Here is a 20,506-nt window from a genome sequence, read left to right on the forward strand (position 1 = left end):
GCACCTGTCCCCACTTTCTCTAAAACCAATCTGCTCTTCTACTATCATATTTCCCCGATCCTGCCAATCCTTAAGTTTATTGTGGAAGTTCTTAGCATGAGGTTTGCTGATTATGTTGAGCAGGCTGATCTCTCATCTCTCTTTCCCTTCTTAAAGATTGGAATTATAATTGTCAGGCCATAAAGCAAAGAATGAAAGACACATTGATCAAACTCACAGAACATGTTTTTGGAAGTAATTGAGCCAACCCGCCAAACCATTCTGAATACTTCTTGCCCTTTCTTTTGTAGTTTCTTCAACCTGCTCCACCTGTACATCAATATCTCTCAAAAGCTCCCGGAATTCCTGTGTCCAACGCTGTAGATTAGAAAGATCAATAGAATCCTAAGTATGTTGGAAGAAAAGAAGAGAAAGAGTATCATGAGAAAATCATATTATTAAGCCATAAATGGCAAAGCAATCATTTAAAAAGCCATTTTATGATTTACAACTACATTGTGAACAGTTTATTTATTTATGTATTATTGATTTGATTTGATTTTGTCACTCAACTCAAAAGTCACTTCAAAATCTTCATAATCTCACAGTTCATCCCACTATGATCCGGGAGTAAATTGGACAGAATTTTGGCTCATAATAGCTCAAATATGGACAAACAATCATTATCATCAGTCTTCCATTTCTAGCTATTTTGCCATTTTATTATGTAATTTATCTATGCAATGTATGTGAGGTGACATATTCAAGAAAAAGGTTGCTTGAACAAAATAAAATGAGAAAGTTAAGAAACAATATTAATTGGACTACCCAGCAACTGAAACACTTTCTAGTCTACAGATATTAGATACTAGATGTATACAAGTCACAGTAGCACTTTATACTTACTGATATTTATTATTTAACCCTTAAATAATATTTGATTCATTTATCTACTCTGATATTATGCTAGAAGTGATGTAGCTCGATTGGCTTACAATGCAGATAATTTGATGTGGTTTTATCAAATTTAGTTATTTTTTGGTATCAGAGAGACAAAAGTGCAAATTGCTTTCCCCTTTCTAATGTTTGAATTTTCATCAGTTAATACTGTACTACGAAAGGTGCTGAATATACAGTACCATTTTCTTCTAGTATAATAAGCTATATAGATTGGAGAGCATAAGCACAATATCACTTCTTAAAGCTGATACCATTGGTTCACTATCCCGATCTCATCAAATGGCATTTTACAGTAAATAAATGGGGATATTCCTGACTAACAGAGAGTAGAGGGTATACCACATATGGAGCTGTCAAAAAGCTTATCCTGCATGCAAAAACCAATATGCATCTTGATGTAAATCTTATTCAGATGTGTATGCTGCTCTAATCAGGAAAATGAGTGTAGGCAAGGAAGCTAACAAACAGACAGACTTTATTCATGAACCTTAATTATATATGATTCATCATAAGTTACATCATTTCCCCCATTAATGGATAATACATCCTCAAGTGGCTGTACCTGTGATGCCAATAGCATTATGAAGTGCCTCATCCCTTTGATCCAAGCCTTTTCACTGTCATACATTCTCCGAGCCAGTATCAGCTTGTTTTTTTCAACTACCTGAAAATACATATTATAAGAGATTGGAAGGAGAAAAATTAGATGAAGATGATATTATACCCACATAGTCAACACCATGTGTTTTTGATCAGAAGTTCAAAAGGGACATTCCAAGCAAGTATGCTGAAGACAGCAACTTAGTTAAATAGCATATTTATAGTGCTTACTCAATTATCATAGATTAACTGAATCAGATCAGTTTTAGAATAGAATAACAGAATAGGAAGGGACCTTGTAGGTCATCTAGTCCAACCCCCTACCCAACAGGAGTCCCTATACCATTTCTGACAGGTGGCAGTCCAGTCTCTTCTTGAAAGCCTCCAGTGATGAAGCACCAACAACATCTGAAGGCAGTCTGTTCCATTGGTTGGTTGTTCTTACTGTCAGAAAATTTCTCCTTAGTTCTAGGTTGAATCTCTCCTTGATCAGTTTCCATCCATTATTCCTCGTCTGGCCTTCAAGTGCTTTGGAATTTAGGTTGACCCCCTCCTCTCTGTGACAGCCCCTCAAATATTGGAACACTGCTATCATGTCTCCCTTGTCCTTCTCTTCACTAGACTAGCCATGTCCATTTCCTGTAACCGTTCTTCATATATTTTAGCCTCCAGTTCCCTAATTATCTTTGTTACTCTTCTCTGCACTTTTTCTAGACAGAGTCTCAACATCTTTTTTATAGTGTGGAGACCAAAATTTGTTGCAGTATTCTAGCTGTTGTCTTACTAAGGCTTTATAGAGTGGTATTAGTACCTCACATTATCCTCATTGAATCCCTCTGTTAAAGCAACTTAGGATTGCATTGGATTTTTCGGCTGCTGCCGCACACTGTTGGCTCATATTTAATTGATTGTCCACTAAAACTTCAAGATCCCTCTCAGAGTTGCTGCTATTAAGCCTGGTTTCACCCAATCTATATGTGTACTTTTGGTTTTTCTTGCCTAAGTGTAAGACTTTACCTTTTTCTATGTTTAATTTCATTTTGTTAGATAGGACCCAGTGTTCAAGTCTGTCAAGATCCCTCTGGATGTTGAGCCTAGGGTAATGGCTATTCCTGTCATCTGCAAATTTGTTGAGTTCCCCTTCTATTCCCTCATCTAGGTCATTTATGAAGATGTTGAAGAGTACTGGGCCTAGGACAGAACCTTGTGGTACCCCACTGCTTACTTCCCTCCATGTACTGTAGACATAGTACCATTAAGAACTACTCTTTGAGTGTGATTTGTTAGCCAGTTAAAAATCCATCTGATGGTGATGCTGTCTATCCCACTTTTTTTAAGCTTTCCAAAAAGTAGGTTGGTAGCAATAAAGTTCGGCAACAAATTTCTTAGTTAAAGAACCATAAAGTGCATCTACTCTCTTTGCAATGGCATTCTGTCACTTTGTACAGGAATATCCTATCTGCTGCAACCAATTTTAAGCCAACATTTTAAAATTATTTCTCTTCTCTCTTCTATCTGCAGGATTCAAGATTGCTATTAGGAATGATGACAGCCAGGAAAAGCACCTTGAGATTCAGTAGCTGTTTGCATTACTTTTGGCTGCAGTGACCACAATGAAAAAGTTCCTCTCAGTGAGACATTATTTTATTCAAATGATATAATCTCAACACATTCTTGGACTTGCAGTTTTGTCTAGAGTCCACTTTCTCTTCAATATGTTTATGTCAGTATTTCAGGCTGACTCTTTTCTATACAATAAACCAATCATTGAACTAATCATTTAGCTAACACAAATCATAAAATTTCATCACAGTAACATTCGTGAAAGACTGACGGTGAAATGACAAAAGGACTAGAATGTATCTTTCTTCCAAGATCTCTCCATGAATGGTATTGGAATCTCAGATGTGAAGGCTGACCTGTAAATCAAATAATACAATGTTTCCCTTCTTTCCTTTCCCTAGTACAGGGGTAGGCAACCTCGGCTCTTTTATGACTCATGGACTTCAACTCCCAGAATTCCTGAGCCAGCCAAGCTGGCTCAGGAATTCTGGGAGTTGAGGTCCATGAGTCATAAAAGAGTTGCATATATTGCATTAATGCTATCTGCAATGTGCCACAACTACAGAGAAACAGGTTGGGAGCATAATGTCATGAAGGCCCGCCTTCAGAATGGTGCAAGCTCAAGCCATCTGCTCTAATGTGGCTAAATGAAAATCCGTTCAGACTTGGAATTCGGGTTTCAGTCAAATAATCTACTGCTTTCCTCCAACCTTAACTGGTTTATTCAGTTGTCCTTCATGCCAGACGGAAAGGCAAAGGATCTTTGAACAGAATGGCTAGCAAGTCCATTCATATCTCTTTAGTTCCAGAACCCAGTCTACTCTGATACCTTTCAGTCAATTTTCACTTTGTGACAGTTGTCCTTTTCTTGGGGAAAAACCAACACACAGCAGCAAGAAATGCACAAAATGGAAAGATGCTTTAATTCACACAGTGGATGACTGGCTGCAAAAGCTGATGGAATTAGCAGAGATGGCTAAACTGACTGCTTTAATTAAAGAAAAGAATTCAGCTAACATTGTTTCTACTTGGAAATCGCTTCTGGACTTGGTGGCTTGAAGTGGGAAAAAAAGGAAATTTTGAAGTTGGATTTTGCTGATGATAGCTTTGTTGTTGCAGAAATGACTAGTATGTATTACTATATAAAAGCAAAAAGTTGAGGTAGTATGTTATTACCTTGTTTTACTGCACTAAAAAGAGTAGAAAGTCATTGCTTTTCTTTCATTTTCCTCTACACTTTTTTTCTTCCCTTTTTTCTCCCTTACTTTGAAATTATTTTCATTTTTCTTTGTATTTTACATTTTGATAAACTTATAAAAAAATTAAATACTCGGAAAGAACCAACGTACACGCATCCAAAAAAGTATTCTTCTTCGCTCTGAATTGGATACTGGCTGCCTGAGGCAACAGACCTGTTTATCTAGCCCCCTGAAATGACTGAGCTGCCTTTTGAAGCCATGTTATTTCATTTGGGATTAACTATCTTTCTCATCTCACAAATTACACCATATTATTTTTCAAACTCAGCTCCAAAGTAATTTATTTGTCATATTTAAGCACTGCCTATCTCCCTCACAGAGGGACTCTGAGGGGAATCATATGTTCTTTGCCTGTTCTCATTATTTAATATATGTCAATCCCCATGTGTTTGTTCTATCATGTCTTATGCTACAGATCAAACAATTAGGGATAGGAGAAGTGGTTACAAAATATCTAATACTATCCAAATATTGGGTAATTGTCACATATACTGTATAGTTTGGCTACAGACTCAAATGATAAGAAAAGAAAGGAAAAATACTGAACTCTTCTGCGGTTTCTGCCACTTAAACCATCACATGAGTTCTGCAGTCAGCAAAGTTAACTGTTCTGTTATGAAAGCATTTGAGGCAAGAAAGGATATAGCTTTCTAGAGTGGGGAAAAAACCTATTCAACGTAACCAACCAATTAAACCATTCAAAATCCCCAGAAGTAAAAGATACCTGTACATATTATATTATTTACAGAATTGTAACAAATCTTTACAGGTAGACAATTTTTGATGCATAACATTATTTTTTTTTAGGTTTTGCTTCCCCATTCCCCCCCCCCCCAGAATACTTGTTCGTGCTACACTTAAGGTGGAAATGGAGAGCATCACGCATTATTGAACCGTTATAAACACTAAAAATAGTTGCCTGTGAAACTTAATCACAGACACATTGCATTTCAAGCCACAACAAAAAGCTAACTAAATGGGGGGGGAAAACTCTGTTTGCTCCAAAGCAAATGTGATTCCTTCCATCTGTGGGAAGTCATCCCCCCAGAGAAGGAAATATTAAAGGGCAGAAAACTATATATTTCCTCAAAGGATCTTAAAGAGGCAGAAAAGCATGCCCAGTTTTCTTAATAGCCCCGAGTCTCCCTCCCCCAAGCAGAAACCAGCTCTGTAGAAATGCAGATATAAATCCAGGAAGTTTGGAGGCCCCCAGCTAGAAGCCTAGGAAGACAAAGACACCTGAAATCTACATACCCCACCCAAACTCTAAGACAGGACATAATAGGATTAACCCACAGATGCCAAAGGGCACACCCAGACTCAGGTCAAAATACATGTCACGGGAAATCAAAGCCTCAAACAGGAACAGGAAACAACCTCAAGAGCCCCAGAGGGTATAAAAACCCACTCCCTACATGTGGGACTTTGGCCCCAGGGTGTGTTCTGGGGTCTTCCGTCCTTGCAGGCGACGTTTTATGGGGATCCAGACGGCCTAGAACTGTTTCTCAGCCAGGTCATCAGCCACCTGGACCAATACGCCTAGTTCTACCCTTCACAATGGGCTACGGTGGTGGCAGTGATTGTGATGCTGCAGGGCGAAGCTGCGGAGTGGGTGGCAGACCTGCACCGTGAACACGCAAGGGAGTTGGCAGATGCAGGTCTCTTCCTGGAAGCTCTATGTGCTCATTTCAAGGACAGGTCCTGTGCCCAATGAGCGGAAGAAGAGTTACTGGTGATGAAGCAACGGAGCTGGTTGGTGGTCGAGTATGTGCGGGAATTCTGGCGAGTAGCTAGTAGGTGGCGGACCTGGCCAGAATGCCTGCTGATCCACCAGTTCCAGGTGGGCTTGGACCATGACTTATGCCAAGCTTGCGTATACCACGGTATCCCAGGCCAGTTACACAAATGGTTCCAGGCAGTGGTTGACCTGGATGTGGGACTGCGTGAGTTTCATCCTAAAAGGGAATGGGGCCCCAGGCCCTTGATGGCCTGTGGAGAAGCCAAGAGGCAAAGGCCGGACAACTCTGGCCCCTGTTGTGGGTCCTACCACTGGAACTGCTTGTCCCTCGCTCCGGTGCTTCAGATGCAATCAGCCGGGACACTGTGTAGCCAAGTGTCCAGTTCCTGTTCCCCAGGATAAAGCAGGGACTCCTTGAAAAGGGGGAACCATACCCAGGAAACCCCCGGAGAAATCACAAGCCATGCACCAGGTGGAGACTCCTGCTCTCTGGGGTGGCCCTAAGGAGGATGAGGCGACGACAGTGACATGGTACCAGCTGGTCGTGTATGATAGCAGGGATGACGCAGCGGAGGATCCAATGGTGAGTGAACCCATACGTCCCTTTGTGATCCCTGTTGCTCTAATGGGACCACAGACAGGTCATAGGGGGGAGTATGGGGCTCTGATCAATTCTGGTTGCATCTGGTGTCTCCTCAGTAGGGATGTGGTCGCTGAGTTGGGGATACGGGTGAGGGGACTAACTACTCCCATGAAATTTGAGCAGGTTGATGGCTCCCTGTTGGGAGGGGCCCCTGCAACCCATGTCATGGAGCCAGTCTGGCTGGAAATGGGGGCCCATTGGGAGGTACTCCGGTTCACAGTGGTACCAACTATGACCGAGGCCGTTATTCTTGGATTGGCATAGTTGGATAAGTGGGGCCCTACAATCTGGTGGGTAGGAAGCTGTGGATAGGAATTGGTCCTCGGTCACCTCCCCACGAGCAGGCTCGGAAAGGTGTTGATAGCAAGGAGGAGGGGGAGCATGGAGAGGGGAGAGTGGTATCCAGACCCCCTTTTCTTTCAGTGTATTCCAATCTTGCTGAAGTCTTTAGTCAATGGGAATGCAATGTTTTACACACACACCCCATCGTCCTACCGATTGCACAATTGAAATCAAACCGGGTGCTGAATTCCCAAAGCCTAAGTTGTATGCGATGACGCCCAAGGAGATGGAGGAGTTGCAGAGCTACGTCAACAAGAACCTGGCTTGGAGGTTTATACAGCCTGCACAGTCACGGGTTGCGGCTCCCGTTCTATTTGAGAAGACGGGACCCTGCGTCTGTGTGTGGATTTTTGTGGCAGCAACGGGGTTTGTGTAGAAAACATGTACTCCCTGCCACTGATGAAAGACATGTTAGCCCACCTAGCGAAGGGTAGGGTTTTCACCAATTTAGACCTACAGGAGGCATATTACAGAGTCCGAGTAAAACATGGAGATGAGTGGAAAACAGCATTTAACTGCCCATTGTGGAATTACCAATTCTGAGTAATGCCATTCGGGTTACAGGGAGCCCCTGCGGTGTTCATGCAACTGATTAATGAGGTATTGCATGAGCATCTGTACCGTGAGGTTCTCGTATACTTAGACAACATACTTATTTACATTACCGACATGGCAGAACACACTCAACTGGTTCAACAAGTATTGGAAAAACTGCTGAAGGCGCAGCTATAAATGAAGCTTTCTAAGTGTGAGTTTCACCAAACCTGACTAGACTATCTGGGTTACCGTATAACTGGTGCAGTTGTGGAGATGGATCCTGCCAAAGTCAGAGCCATACTGGAGTGGCAGGCACCATGGACCCGCCATCAATTATAGAACTCCCTGGGGTTTGCTAACTTTTATAGGCAATTTATCCCCTCGTTCACAAGAGTGGCTCTGCTTTTAACTAACCTGTTAAAGACGAAACACTCAGCGGTGAAGCCACGTCCTGGTCAGCCATTAGCATGGACATTAGACTGCCAATGAGCTTTTGAGGAACTGAAGGCTCTCTTCGCAAAAGAGCCTGTCCTGAAACATCCCAATCCTGACCAGCCATTCATCGTCCAGGCTGATGCTAGCGACGTAGCGGTTGGAGCTGTTTTGCTGCAGGTGAATGAGCAAGGATCATGGATTCTTCCATTTGGCATTCGATGAGACGGGTGGAAGAAGCCAGGGCTCCGGCTTATTAGCCCAATTTTGTTCTGCCCGGTGACCCCAAGGGGTCAGAAAGTTGCCTTGGAGGGGCAACAAAGAAGGAGGGATGCCTCAGGTGTCCAGACTAGATGGCAGTCGGTCCAGACTGAAGAAACCCTCTAAAAGGACAGAGGAAAGGCTGTCTGGTAAGCCCAGACAGCCCAAGTCGTTGCCAGCTAGAAGAAAAGTAAGGAGCTGCAATGCTCCGCTAAACAACTGATTATCAACAGCATGCTGAAACTGGGTGAACCTGCTCTTTTTCCTTTTCCTTTTAGACCTAAAAATGTTGATCCCGATTGGGAAGAGCCATAAAGTAAAGACCCCAGAAAAACTAGGGAAGAAGAGAGTTAAAGGCGGTGAGCAAACTTCTGGTTTGCCACTAGGCCGCCATGGATGCCTAGGAGACGAGCTCTGTCTCCCCCGTCCAGTTTCGCATCGCTGGGGGATCCTGAAAAGGGTCAAAAGTTGCCCTGTAGAGACGACCAGCAAGGAGGGGCCCTCGCTGGATCACAGGAGAGCGGTAGCTCTCTCAAAGGAGCCGGCAAATCCCTTCAAACTGGTGGACGAAAGTCTGACCATAGAAATATGGCTCCTCACTAGGCTCCAGACAGCCAAAGTCACACTCACCATCTGGCAACTTCAAAGCAGTGTGGAAAGAACTGGGTGAGATCTACTCTCTTAAATCCTAATTGCTTTCTGTACCTACACAAGCTGCTAAAGTACTTTCCCCCCTATTGAAAGGGAAGGGAGATTTCAGGTCTCCCTCCAGACACAGCAGCGACTGACTACCCAGGGGAGTTTAAAACGTTGAAAAAATAACTGGATCCTAATTGGGAATCTATTTCTTAGAATTTGTGGATTAAAAGACTCTTTATTTTCTATTTCCTATTTTTCTTCAATTTTTATTCCCTATTTTTATGGAAGATCTGGGTTTTTTCTTTTAAAATAGAAGAAAAAACTGAAAAGATCAAAATAACTTTGGAGAGACATCTTGTGGCTAAACTTGATATTGCAATCTGTTATTGTGTAAAAGAGACTTGGCTGACAGCTCAGAAAATAGATAAGATACATGTAACCTTGGGAAGCTCAACTGTGCTGTTTACTGAGTGGATTTCTTGAATGTAAAGTCTTTCAGCTTAAACGTACTATTATGGAAGATCAGAAATGGATCTTCCTTATGGAAGAAGAGCAGGACCAAACCCTTTGTCAGTTGAAAGAGATTCTTCAAACCTTAATTACAGCTGGTGATGAAATATGAAGCTACAGAAAAAAACAAGACAGCCTGGATATGTAAAAGCAAGTTATGACTATAACTAAAGAATTTATGCAGGATACTACAGAAAAAGTGGAACAATTAAGTATCATGACAGAAGACTCAACTGCTCAACAAATACAGACAATGGAAAATACAGAAAAGAAGTTGACAAAAGGGAAACAGGTAAAGACTTCCTATTTAAAACAGAAGGAGCCTGAGGATCTAAAAGAAAAACAGATGGAAGAGAATATAAACAGTTCAGGAAATGGAAAGACAAGGAAAAGACCTGCAGGATCTGCTAGCCCTCTTTAAAAAATGGCAACTGGATGGTTATTTCAATGTCAAATATGAGAACAGCTGATCGGTGAGAAAAATGGCAGGGGATTTGAAATGGCTACAGCCCTTGCCTTGCCTTGCTGCCACAGAACTGAGCCCTGAATAGGTTGCTTGCTGGAGGAAGAGGAACGACTCTGTGGGTTGGGTGCTCATGATCGTTGCTCCGGATGGTGGTTAAGTGAGCAAGTCAGAGCGGGGCACGGTAGCCATCTATTTAGAGCGCTGGGAGGCAGTAGCTCCCAGCACTGACTTTGTTTTTGCGATTGCTGGTTAATGCTTTGTAAGCCAAAGTGTGCCTTTATTTTCCCAGCCTGACTAAACTAGGTTTTCCTTGATCCAAAGGTGACTGTTTTTCTGTTGTGCTCAGGTCTGGGTTTGGGACCTTTGACATCATAAATAAAAAAAGAATAAATGAGAAAAGCTACTAATTAGATTTCAAGAATTTGCAGGCAAAAATACTAAAAGGGAATTGCATTAAGAAGAAATTACTGTACTTTATCATATGCTAGTTCACTTTTATCTGTTTCAGCAGGTACCTTTAAGGCTATATCATATGTGGCACTGCTCCACAGTTCTTTTTCTAGCGTTAACTGATGAATCTGAGCCTCCAGTCTTGCCCTCTGCAATTCGTACAGCTCACGATATTCATCTAAAAGACTAAAGGACAAGAGAAAATGATATAAAACACACTCTACAATTCACCTCATTAATGTACTATTTATTATTTACAGAATATTCAAAACAATTATTTTTATGTAATCTAAGAATAATAAATAATTTTACTGAACTTGTGTTCCACCTCACTCTTAATGACTCTGAGGGTTTCAGAACAATCAAAACATAGAAATTACAATAAAACTAATAAATGGCAATATGTTAAAAAAAAGATGGCTAGAATGACAGACCAGATTTAAAACCTGATCAGATCATGAAGTAAAAGACACAAACAATGAACATAATAAAAATCATTATTTGCTGTATTTGCAATCATTATTTGCTAAATAATGAGTTTTAGTGAGATTTTCACAATTCTGAAAGAATCATCTAACCGAGAGACATCCAAGAAAAGATTTGTATTTACTTTCACAAATCAGAACCAGAAAAAGTCTGAAGACTGAAACAAAAGCTGCATTGGCCAAGTATACATTTTACTCCTGCTGTATAATATAAAGAAATCAAACATTTCTAACCCTTTCCCAAGAACTGACTGGATGTTAGCTTAGGAATCCTTAATATTAGTTGTAGAAGTGTAGCCTTGACACCAAGAGGGGCCACTGAAGAAGTTTGAAAACAGTTACTGATCTTTCAAAGTCCACTTTTTATTGCTCTTGCACAGTTTGCAGATTTCTGAATGTTTTCCAAATTATATTATCCCACTTTTCACTCAGAAATACTGATCCCCAGACTCAAATTCTACAATGATTAACATTGCCATCAACATAATCAGAGACTCACTTCGCATTCATCTCTGACTCCTTTACTGCTTTTGCCAGCTCCTCGTAGGCTTTTTCGGCTTCAAAGGTGGTTCTGTGGTCATGTTCTCGGATAGTATTTAGTTCCCTGTAGTAAGGACAGATATATTCATAGGCTTTCAACAATCACAGTTTTTGTTCACAAAATGAAACCGAAGCAATGATCCAGACCTTGTCAGCTGTCCTATAGCTTGCTTGAAATGGAATAACTCATCAGTAATGTGTTTATCCATTACTCTCTGTGCCATCATTTCTTTGTAGAGATTCCTCATCTGTCTAGGAATTCGTTCTAGCAATTCCACATATCTTTGCCTGTAAGATAGAAACAAGTAAAAGGAGAAAAATATCTACTTTTCTTGACCATATTTGCATATAATTTAAAAGGAGGCTTATTTTTACAAAGACTGGGAAATTACTAATAGAGATGGAACATTTGTACATAAAACTGGACAGAACTAGGTTATTAAAAAATCAAGAGAAATTTAGATGATACAATGGAACATGTATCTTTTATGACATTCCTCCCCATTGATAACTAGAAAGGGTATAGTTGTAGGCTTTACCTTACACACTTCAGAATTAATCCTATACCAATAATCAGAAGACTTATAAAACTGTTATATTTGGCTGTGAATAATTTTAAGATTTTGGATTATACAGCTCCATACCTAAGTTTAGAGAGGAGTTCTCCTCGCTCTGCACAATCCACACTGACTTGTCGAATGATTTCATGAAACACAATATTGTAGATGTTCTGTTCCACCTTTATCACCTCCAGGACATTGTGCATCTTGGGAAAGATATGTGGAAACCATGAAGATTTTTGCAGAACTAGGTATAAAATGGGTATCTACCCTTTAAATGGGTTAGGACAGACACGTCAAACTCGCGACGTCACATGATGTCGCGCGACGTATCACAACTTTTCCCCCATTGCCGGCAATGGGGTGGGCGCGATTTCGTCGTGACGCATCCGGCCCATGGGCCAGCAATTTGACATCCCTGGGTTAGGAGAAAGAAAATAAAAACTCTGACATATATTTAACATTTTAATATCATTTTTATTCTAGTTGGATAATTGTTGAATTACTCATAGAAGAGATCCTACTGATAGCGCCACTCTCAACTATTCAATGTTATGGCTGAATAGTCAGAATATCCTAAAGAACTACATCTGAAATTTTTAAAAAGAGTTTTTGACCTTTAATTTTAATGAAAGGTATTGCATACTGTACTTTATTTAAAAAATGCTAAGATAGTTGTTCTTCCAAACACAGCATACATTAACATGCTATATTTTCATCTATCAATAACATTCTTTGATTTTTCTGTTAAAACCAGCAACTAGAAGAGCAATCTTCATTAACCTAACGAATCCCCAAAATATGATTAATTGCAGAAAAAAATATAGGGACATGTTATTTAGATATTGTTATTTAATCATGCTGCTAATTTAAAATGATAATAAGATAGGGACAATACAAATTTATGCATAGCTAAATAAAATTGAGTACCACGAACACTTGTCTGGGATTATAAAACAATTATGGAAGTCAGTTTCCTTTGCTTAAGGAGTTAGAATTTGTGAAATATTGTTTAGACTAGACAAGGGGTCAGGCCTCTTACACATCAAAAACCCTTGACAATCTTTGGCATTTATTATTAATAGTTTATTCTATTTTTCTATTAAAATGTATGAAATGCAATGTATCATCACCACTATGAATTCATAACTGAACAATGCAATGAGATATGGCATATCAAATTAATACTGCAAGATTAGGATTTTGCCTTTAAAAGTTGACCTACTAACACAACCTATTTAAGTACAGAACACCTGCTCTACCATTATTTGCAGATTTCCTTCCAGCCTAGATAAACTTTTATACTAGGTAATCACATCAAAAGAAAGAAAAAGTTTATACAGGTAGTCCTTGACTTACAACCACAACAGGGACCAAAAATTCATTGTTAAGTGGCACGGTCATTAAGTGAGGCAACACATGACTGCACCCAGTTTCACAACCTTTTTTGCTACAGCTTCTAAGTAAGGCGCCAAATTACTGCAACTTGCGATCTTCCCTGATGTGTTCCCTATTGCATAATTGTAGCAAGCAAGGTGGGAAAGTCGCAAATGGTGATCATGTGACCATGGCATGCTGTTCCTTCATAAATATATGATGGTTTCCAAATGCCCAAACCAAGTAACCAAGTGACCACAGGGACAATGCAATGATCGTAAACATGAGGACTGGTCATAAGTCACATTTTCAGTGCGGTTGTCATTTCAAACAGTTGCTTAATGAATGGTCACAAGTCTAACTACAGCTGCAGAAGTCTCGGGAAAATAATTACCTGTGAAAGCCCTGTTCCACCAACATTCTCATCATTTGTTCCAGCCTTTTCCAGCAGAGTATCCATCACTTTCATCAGCTGGAGAACTTCCAGCCTCCCAGCGGGCTTCCTAATAAAACAGAGGAGAAGAAATTTCCCAATAATTTTTATATCACACAAAACTGAAGAATCTTGAATGTCAGTACAGTGTATAAGTGCTACTTACATAGATGGAAAAACCCGCAGCCTGTTTTCCTCATCTTCAAGCAGAGTTGTATATTTACTGCAGGAAGTAAAAAATCAGTGAAACTGCTTGATGAAGGTTTTTATTGCAGGATTAATAGTATGTTTATTTTAAATATTTTTGATACTTTATATAACTAGAACATTATTATAAAGGAAGTTGAATGCATTTGTAGCACAATTTGTCCCAGACGTATATTAAAAGCCCACCCATTTGCAAGGAGGCTAGTACAGAACTAAGAACATATATCCATGCAAAAAATCATTCTTTTTCCCATATTTTGAAAGTAGTACGATAATATTCTCCAGGATATCAAAAATGAACTGAAAACAAAACAAAAATAATGAAATAACAGAATAACAGAGTCAGAAGGGACCTTGGAGGTCTTCTAGTCTAACACCTGCTCAGGCAGGAAACCCTATATGATTTGAGAGAAAAGGTTGTCCAGTCTCTTCTTAAAAATCTCCAGTGATGGAGCACTGGATGCACCTGATGACAGCTGAGGTCTAATTTAATATGAAAGGGTTATTTGGGAAAGGAATGCTGAACACTTTCTGTCTTACTTCTCCAACTATATCTTTATCCCAGTTTAACTCTGATATCGGAAAGAAGCCACATGTTTCAAAGACTTCCCTATTCTATCCTTAGAAGACCTCTCTATTATGCTACCAAACTTAATTGGTGCAATTTCCTGATAGTGAGAGGCAGGATATATACAAAAATAAGACTTAAAATAAATGCAACTTGTTTGGCGGAAAAAATCCAAGCATCTCTCCAAATCTTGTGTCCCTGTCACTATTCATGATTACACCTCTTAAAGGCCTCTTAAAGGAAAAGGTGGAAGAGTCAGGATCAGAAAAAGGAAAGAAGGCGAGGTTGTCAGAATACAAGCGAATTTGAGGGCTAATCCACATGGAGCCCCATTTCCATCTGTCCTGTTTGCCATCGTTCACTCCCTAGAGACTAAAATGGACAATGTGAAATTTGAGCGGGCCCCGAACAAGGAGTATATATCAGAGGTGGTGACCCTTTGAGAGCTGTATGCAACGAAATTTCATTTTGATGTATGCCGATTGGTGTACATTCAAAGTGACAATAAAGTTATCATCATCATCATCATCACCTCACCCATTCTGCATCATTGCCTTGGTCACTGTAGGCATGGGTTCTCCAGCCACTAAAATGTTGCCCATCTGTGGGCTAATTTACACCAATTTCATTATACTGTCTAACCATTAATGAAGGATTCAATTTTATTTTCAAATTCTGAATGACTTTGGAAACTGTGGATGTGGCAACCCATGAATTAGATAGCAAAGGAATGAAGAGGTTTGAGCAAAGCCAGTAGTTAACCATGTATTTTTACCTAGCTTCAGATGCTCTTGATTTTATCCCACTAGGTACAAAAGCATATAATAGTACTCACTCATCATAATATTCCAAACCCAGGACACCTCTGTTCTTTACAATATGAAATTCCTCTGGAACAAGGGTGTCTGCTACATTTGCTCTCTAAAAACAGAACAAATTAAAAGAGTGTACAGACAATAAACGTTCACAAGCTCCCCCAAAGATAGGATTTTTATTGATATGCATAAAAATGCTTCCTGACATTTTTAGTGTGTTACTTACATTTTCAAACTTATGGGGAAAAAACAACTTTTTTACAAAAGTATATACCAGGAGACATTAGTAAAATCTGATTGTGTGTCTTCTTACAGGGAAACAGCTTGGGGAAGCAGGGAAATTGCCTTAATGACAGTTTGTTTAATCCAGATTTTTTAAAATCAATTGATAAATCTTGTCTACCTGAAATCATGGTTTTCACTAACAAGCAAGCCCTCTGCTTGCCAGCATGGTGTAATAGACTTATGTGTAGGAAAACCCAGCTAGTCTGTCCTCAGCCACAGAGGTTCACTGGGTGAGTATGAGCCATTCCATTTTTCTCAGCCTACCCTACTTCACACAATTATTGCTTATGACAACCTGCCCTGCTGTTTCAAGTACATGCTCTCCTGGTCCTGTAAATGCTTAGTGCTCAGTCCAAATTCTATCATACCTCTCTGAGTTCTGAGAGTTGTGAAATGTTGTCAAATCTTCACCCTGTGCTTAATACTATCAATGTTTTGGCAAAGAGGCAGACTCACAGGCTTAGCTGCACTTTCGTCCTGCTTCAAACTTTTATGAGGTACAGCACCTGAGGAAGGACCCCTTGATCCTTTTTGAGAGATGATATCATACAGAAAAGAGACATCCCTTAACAAACAGAATGAAAAAAAAGTTTAATTGGGAAACTGCTACAGAACTCGCTGAACTACTCTTTCTCCTCCAAAACTGAGAAGAGTACTAACATACAATCATTTAACCACACAGACTGCAAATACCATGCTAATTTCCAGGTATTCTCAGTCAAAAGTTTTGCCTGCTTGCCAACCTGTCTGTTAATAGGTCCCCATTCCACCCAAAGTAGCTTTGTTTATTGTAACAATGTTTGCCCCAATCATTTTCTTGCCTTATTACACCTTTCAGAATGAACTGTTAATTATCTCCCATTATCTTCATCTTTATTTGCCCATTATCTCAGATGTTCAGCTCTCTACTTTCCTATTCTCGGTTGAAAACTTCATTATTTCATGGTCTCAAACACTTTGACTAGATATGCACAGTAGATTATGCAACTATTAGATTTGCATAGCATATTAAAATATGGTTAACAGCAATATGTTGTGCAAACCCAGATAATATAGCTTTTGGTTTAATGACATCACTGAATCCATTCTGCAGATTTGCCTCCCTTATTTATAGTAGTACAACATGCTTTGCAGTTTTTTCAGCATTCTGAACGCTATGGAAGTTTTACAATGGGACAGCTGATATGTCAATAACTTTATTTGAAGGTTTTCTAGTGTTCTATCTTATTACCTTCCAGCTCCAGTCAAGCAGATAGGATGCTGTATCAGGTACCGAAATTTATTTCTACGAATAGGATGTTGCCAGACTCCATCAGCTGTACGGATGCAACCCTGAAGAAGAGAAGATCAATTCATACTTAAAAAGTTCTGGATAGTCCTAGGGTACCCATGATATTTTAAGCCTCTAATACCATAACTGAACTATACACAACATAAAGAGGCACACTAGTGTGCTTCAGTCATAAATAATTCTATTCAGGCTTTATAACATTGGAAGTTCACTAAATAAGCACCACTTTTAATCCCCGCTTCTTTCTCACTGATGCCTCTCAATGATATCAGCCTCCTATAGATATGCACAGTACATATTTATCATGCATATGGTGTATTTCTATGCTCTTAATAGGATTTTTATTTGTCAACTGTAGAAGAGTCTTCAACTAGATAAAAGCTGGAACTTATAGAAAACAGTGTATACATAGCCTTACATGCAAAAGTTCTCCTCTCTGAAGATATCCTCATAAACAAAGGCAGACTGTGTGGAAGTCTGCAGGAAATTAACATTACCTAAACTATCATGGTTTAAATGGGACTTACTAGGAATACTAACAGGTTAAGCATACTTGATCTCATGCTGCTGACAAGGGCTACAATACAGCTTATCTGTTTTTCTGGCTCTGTATAGTGTTAAGAACCCCTCCACTACAACTTTTTCTACAAAACATGATCTCAAAATTCTAGTTTAATTTGCTATGTCCAAAATGAAAGTCTTTTGTTTCTTCCACTCATTTCTCACAGGTCACTTTGCATTTACTATGCTTAGTGGTCTCTTATCCTGTAATACTACTTCCAGTCTGGGAAGAGACAGAAAATATCTAGGTCTTCTCTTGTGGCTAAGATGGAGAAGGGAATACATGTATCTCTAATAGCTACCCAGGGTTGCCTGTGCTAATACAAGCCTGGCAAGAAAGACCCAATGGTTGCTATTATTCAGAACTACAGCAGACCATTAACCAGTTAGGTGCTGTGTAGATTTCATATTCAAGCAGCAAATACTCTACTAGTGAAAATGAACTTGCAGACCTGAAAGTCAAAACTTTTTGTTTTCTTGGGTGGTCTTAAAAAAGGAGGGTATTGGACTGGATTGGCAGCAGAAGTCAGAGCAACAAATATCTCTTCTGGGATGAAGTCACGTTGCAAGGGTTTTGAATGAAGTTTGGAATGAACTTCCACACTTGATTTGTTTCTTAACTCGGGGAATTCTAGAAAGAGCAGGAGAGACATAGAAACACTCTGTTTATAATTTGCTGGAAGATTTCCTTTTCCCCATCTAAAGTATAATTGCTATTGTTCTCTCTCTTATACAGGCACAGATCTACTCACACAGGCAGGCAATTCAATCTTGGGCTGGGAGCTCTTTGAAACCTTATTCAGTCCTTGAAAGCTGTAAGCAGAACTACCAGTATTGGGAAGAGAGTAAAAGGGGGAGGGACAAAAGCAAGGATGGGAGAAGGCCACCCAGAAGTGCACCAGGAATATGAGTTGGGAATAGTACTATGAGATACTGTAGATTCTAAGGCACCAGGCATCACTTTGTCAGTCTCCCATTCTTTTCAGCAAAGAACCAGGTGTTGTGCATAATTGGACATGTGGTGTTTCCTCTCAAGTTACCATACATTGAGGTGGCCATGCTAAGAAAAGACCTAACAGGTTTCATGTATTATTCTATTTGCACAAAAATTATACTGATACAGCTAAATGCAGGTAGGTTTATTATTCTAATAGAGAGAAAGAGCCTGTTTCTCCTTCCGTTCCCTTTTGTGCAGACTGGATTGGGAAATTTTGGTAGACCTGAGAAGAAACATTTTTCATTCCTTGTCCTCCATATTTCAAGTCAATAGAAATCACAGATAGGAGATTTTAGGACTTCTGGTGAAGATGGAAAACTGACTACATGTCCAGGGAAGGATCTCTGAGGGTTTTTCCCTAGACCAGGAGTAGGCAACCTTGGCTCTTTTATGACTGGTGGACTTCAACTCCCAGAATTCCTCAGTCACCCATGCTGTGGGGAAAGGGAGAGGTTTCCAAGCTAAGGCATGCTGGCTCAGGAATTCTGGGAGTTGAAGTCCAGGAGTCATAAAAGAGCCAAGGTTGCCTACCCCTGGCCTAGGCCTAGGCCGCTTTATGACTCGTGGACTTCAACTCCCAGAATTCCTGAGCTAGCCATGCTGAGGGGAAAGGGAGAGGTTTCCAAGCTGAGCCATGCTGGCTCAGGAATTCTGGGAGTTGAAGTCCAGGAGTCATAAAAGAGCCAAGGTTGCCTACCCCTGGCCTAGGCCTAGGCCGCTTTATGACTCGTGGACTTCAACTCCCAGAATTCCTGAGCTAGCCATGCTGAGGTGAAAGGGAGAGGTTTCCAAGCTGAGCCATGCTGGCTCAGGAATTCTGGGAGTTGAAGTCCATGAGTCATAAAAGAGCCAAGGTTGCCTACCCCTGGCCTAGGCCGCTTTATGACTCGTGGACTTCAACTCCCAGAATTCCTGAGCTAGCCATGCTGAGGGGAAAGGGAGAGGTTTCCAAGCTGAGCCATGCTGGCTCAGGAATTCTGGGAGTTGAAGTCCAGGAGTCATAAAAGAGCCAAGGTTGCCTACCCCTGCCCTAGACAGACTGTAGCTTCTTCAACTGGATTAGGGAAAATCCTAGAATTACCCCTTAAGAGCCTCCAATGTAGCAATAGATCTGCAAGTAGCTTCAGAAGTTGTACTTCAAAGCAGTTTGCATGCGGAAAGCTGGGGAGTGGAGTTGCAATCAATTCTGGTTGAAGAAGCAGCCATTTTGGCATTTATTTTTCAAACTGACAGTTAAGTTGTGCCTTTCACTTCTTAATCATTTTTAAGGACTATTAATCTTAATTAAGCTAAAAGAGGCTCTTCTTTAGCTACAGCCTGCTATGCCTTTTTGAAGATCTGAACCATTTGGGGGATTTCTTTTTGTTAAACAAGGAAGAAGGCTGCTAAGGGAAGCTAGAATAAGGAAGTGTGGACTATCTTTAAAAAAAATGATGGAGAAATATAAGGGCAGAAAGTTGCTGTTTAAGTTCAGGGGTGTTAAACTGCTGGCCCACGGCCGGACGCACCACCGGGAAACCACACCCACCCCATTGCCGGCAATGGCAAAAAGAAGAAGAAAAAAATAGGAGAGTAACTTGGAGGGAGTGACCTAAATTTAATGAATTAATTGGAGTTAGTTGGAATTTTATTGGTCTGAAAGTGAACGTTAAAGTATGTCTGCTAAGAAGAAGTTTAAAAAAAGGATGTATTAGAATGTTTCGATTTTAGAAGTGTTTTTAAAGAAAAGCTTAGCATTTTGAAATGGATGAAAAAAATATTTTTCCCTTTAAGGTTAAAGAATCTGAAAAAACTCAGTGAATTTTGTTAATAATCTTTATAAACTATCACCATTTATATTAAGTGCAAATAGAAATACATCTTATTTCAACAGCAAGGAAGATAATGGTGAAATTGGTCGTTCTATTCAAAGAGAATATGTTTTTTATTTGGATATCACTTCTGGATTTTGTGCTTGTGATGAAAAGAAAATGAAACTTTAACTTTGTTTTTGCTGATTAGATAGATT

The 20,506-nt window shown here is 39.9% G+C and overlaps 1 protein-coding gene across 1 annotated transcript in view; it reads right to left on the reverse strand.

Moving 5' to 3' along the window:
* AXDND1 (axonemal dynein light chain domain containing 1) overlaps positions 1–18,560 on the reverse strand; it is a gene marked incomplete at its 5' end in the record, with an annotated part of 36,087 nt that extends 17,527 nt beyond the window's left edge. The window contains 13 exons of the mRNA XM_083360266.1: positions 218–384; positions 1,502–1,603; positions 10,445–10,565; positions 11,364–11,468; positions 11,552–11,692; positions 12,049–12,170; positions 13,736–13,844; positions 13,941–13,997; positions 15,385–15,470; positions 16,106–16,214; positions 16,881–16,981; positions 17,954–18,132; positions 18,542–18,560. Coding sequence (XP_083216392.1) covers positions 218–384; positions 1,502–1,603; positions 10,445–10,565; positions 11,364–11,468; positions 11,552–11,692; positions 12,049–12,170; positions 13,736–13,844; positions 13,941–13,997; positions 15,385–15,470; positions 16,106–16,214; positions 16,881–16,981; positions 17,954–18,132; positions 18,542–18,560 — 1,418 coding nt within the window. The remainder of the gene's footprint in view (positions 1–217; positions 385–1,501; positions 1,604–10,444; positions 10,566–11,363; positions 11,469–11,551; positions 11,693–12,048; positions 12,171–13,735; positions 13,845–13,940; positions 13,998–15,384; positions 15,471–16,105; positions 16,215–16,880; positions 16,982–17,953; positions 18,133–18,541) is intronic.
* Between the last annotated feature and the right edge of the window lie 1,946 nt (positions 18,561–20,506).

The sequence above is a fragment of the Vipera ursinii genome (assembly GCF_947247035.1).
Source record: "Vipera ursinii genome assembly, chromosome: 3".
Classification (NCBI taxonomy): Eukaryota; Metazoa; Chordata; class Lepidosauria; order Squamata; family Viperidae; genus Vipera; species Vipera ursinii.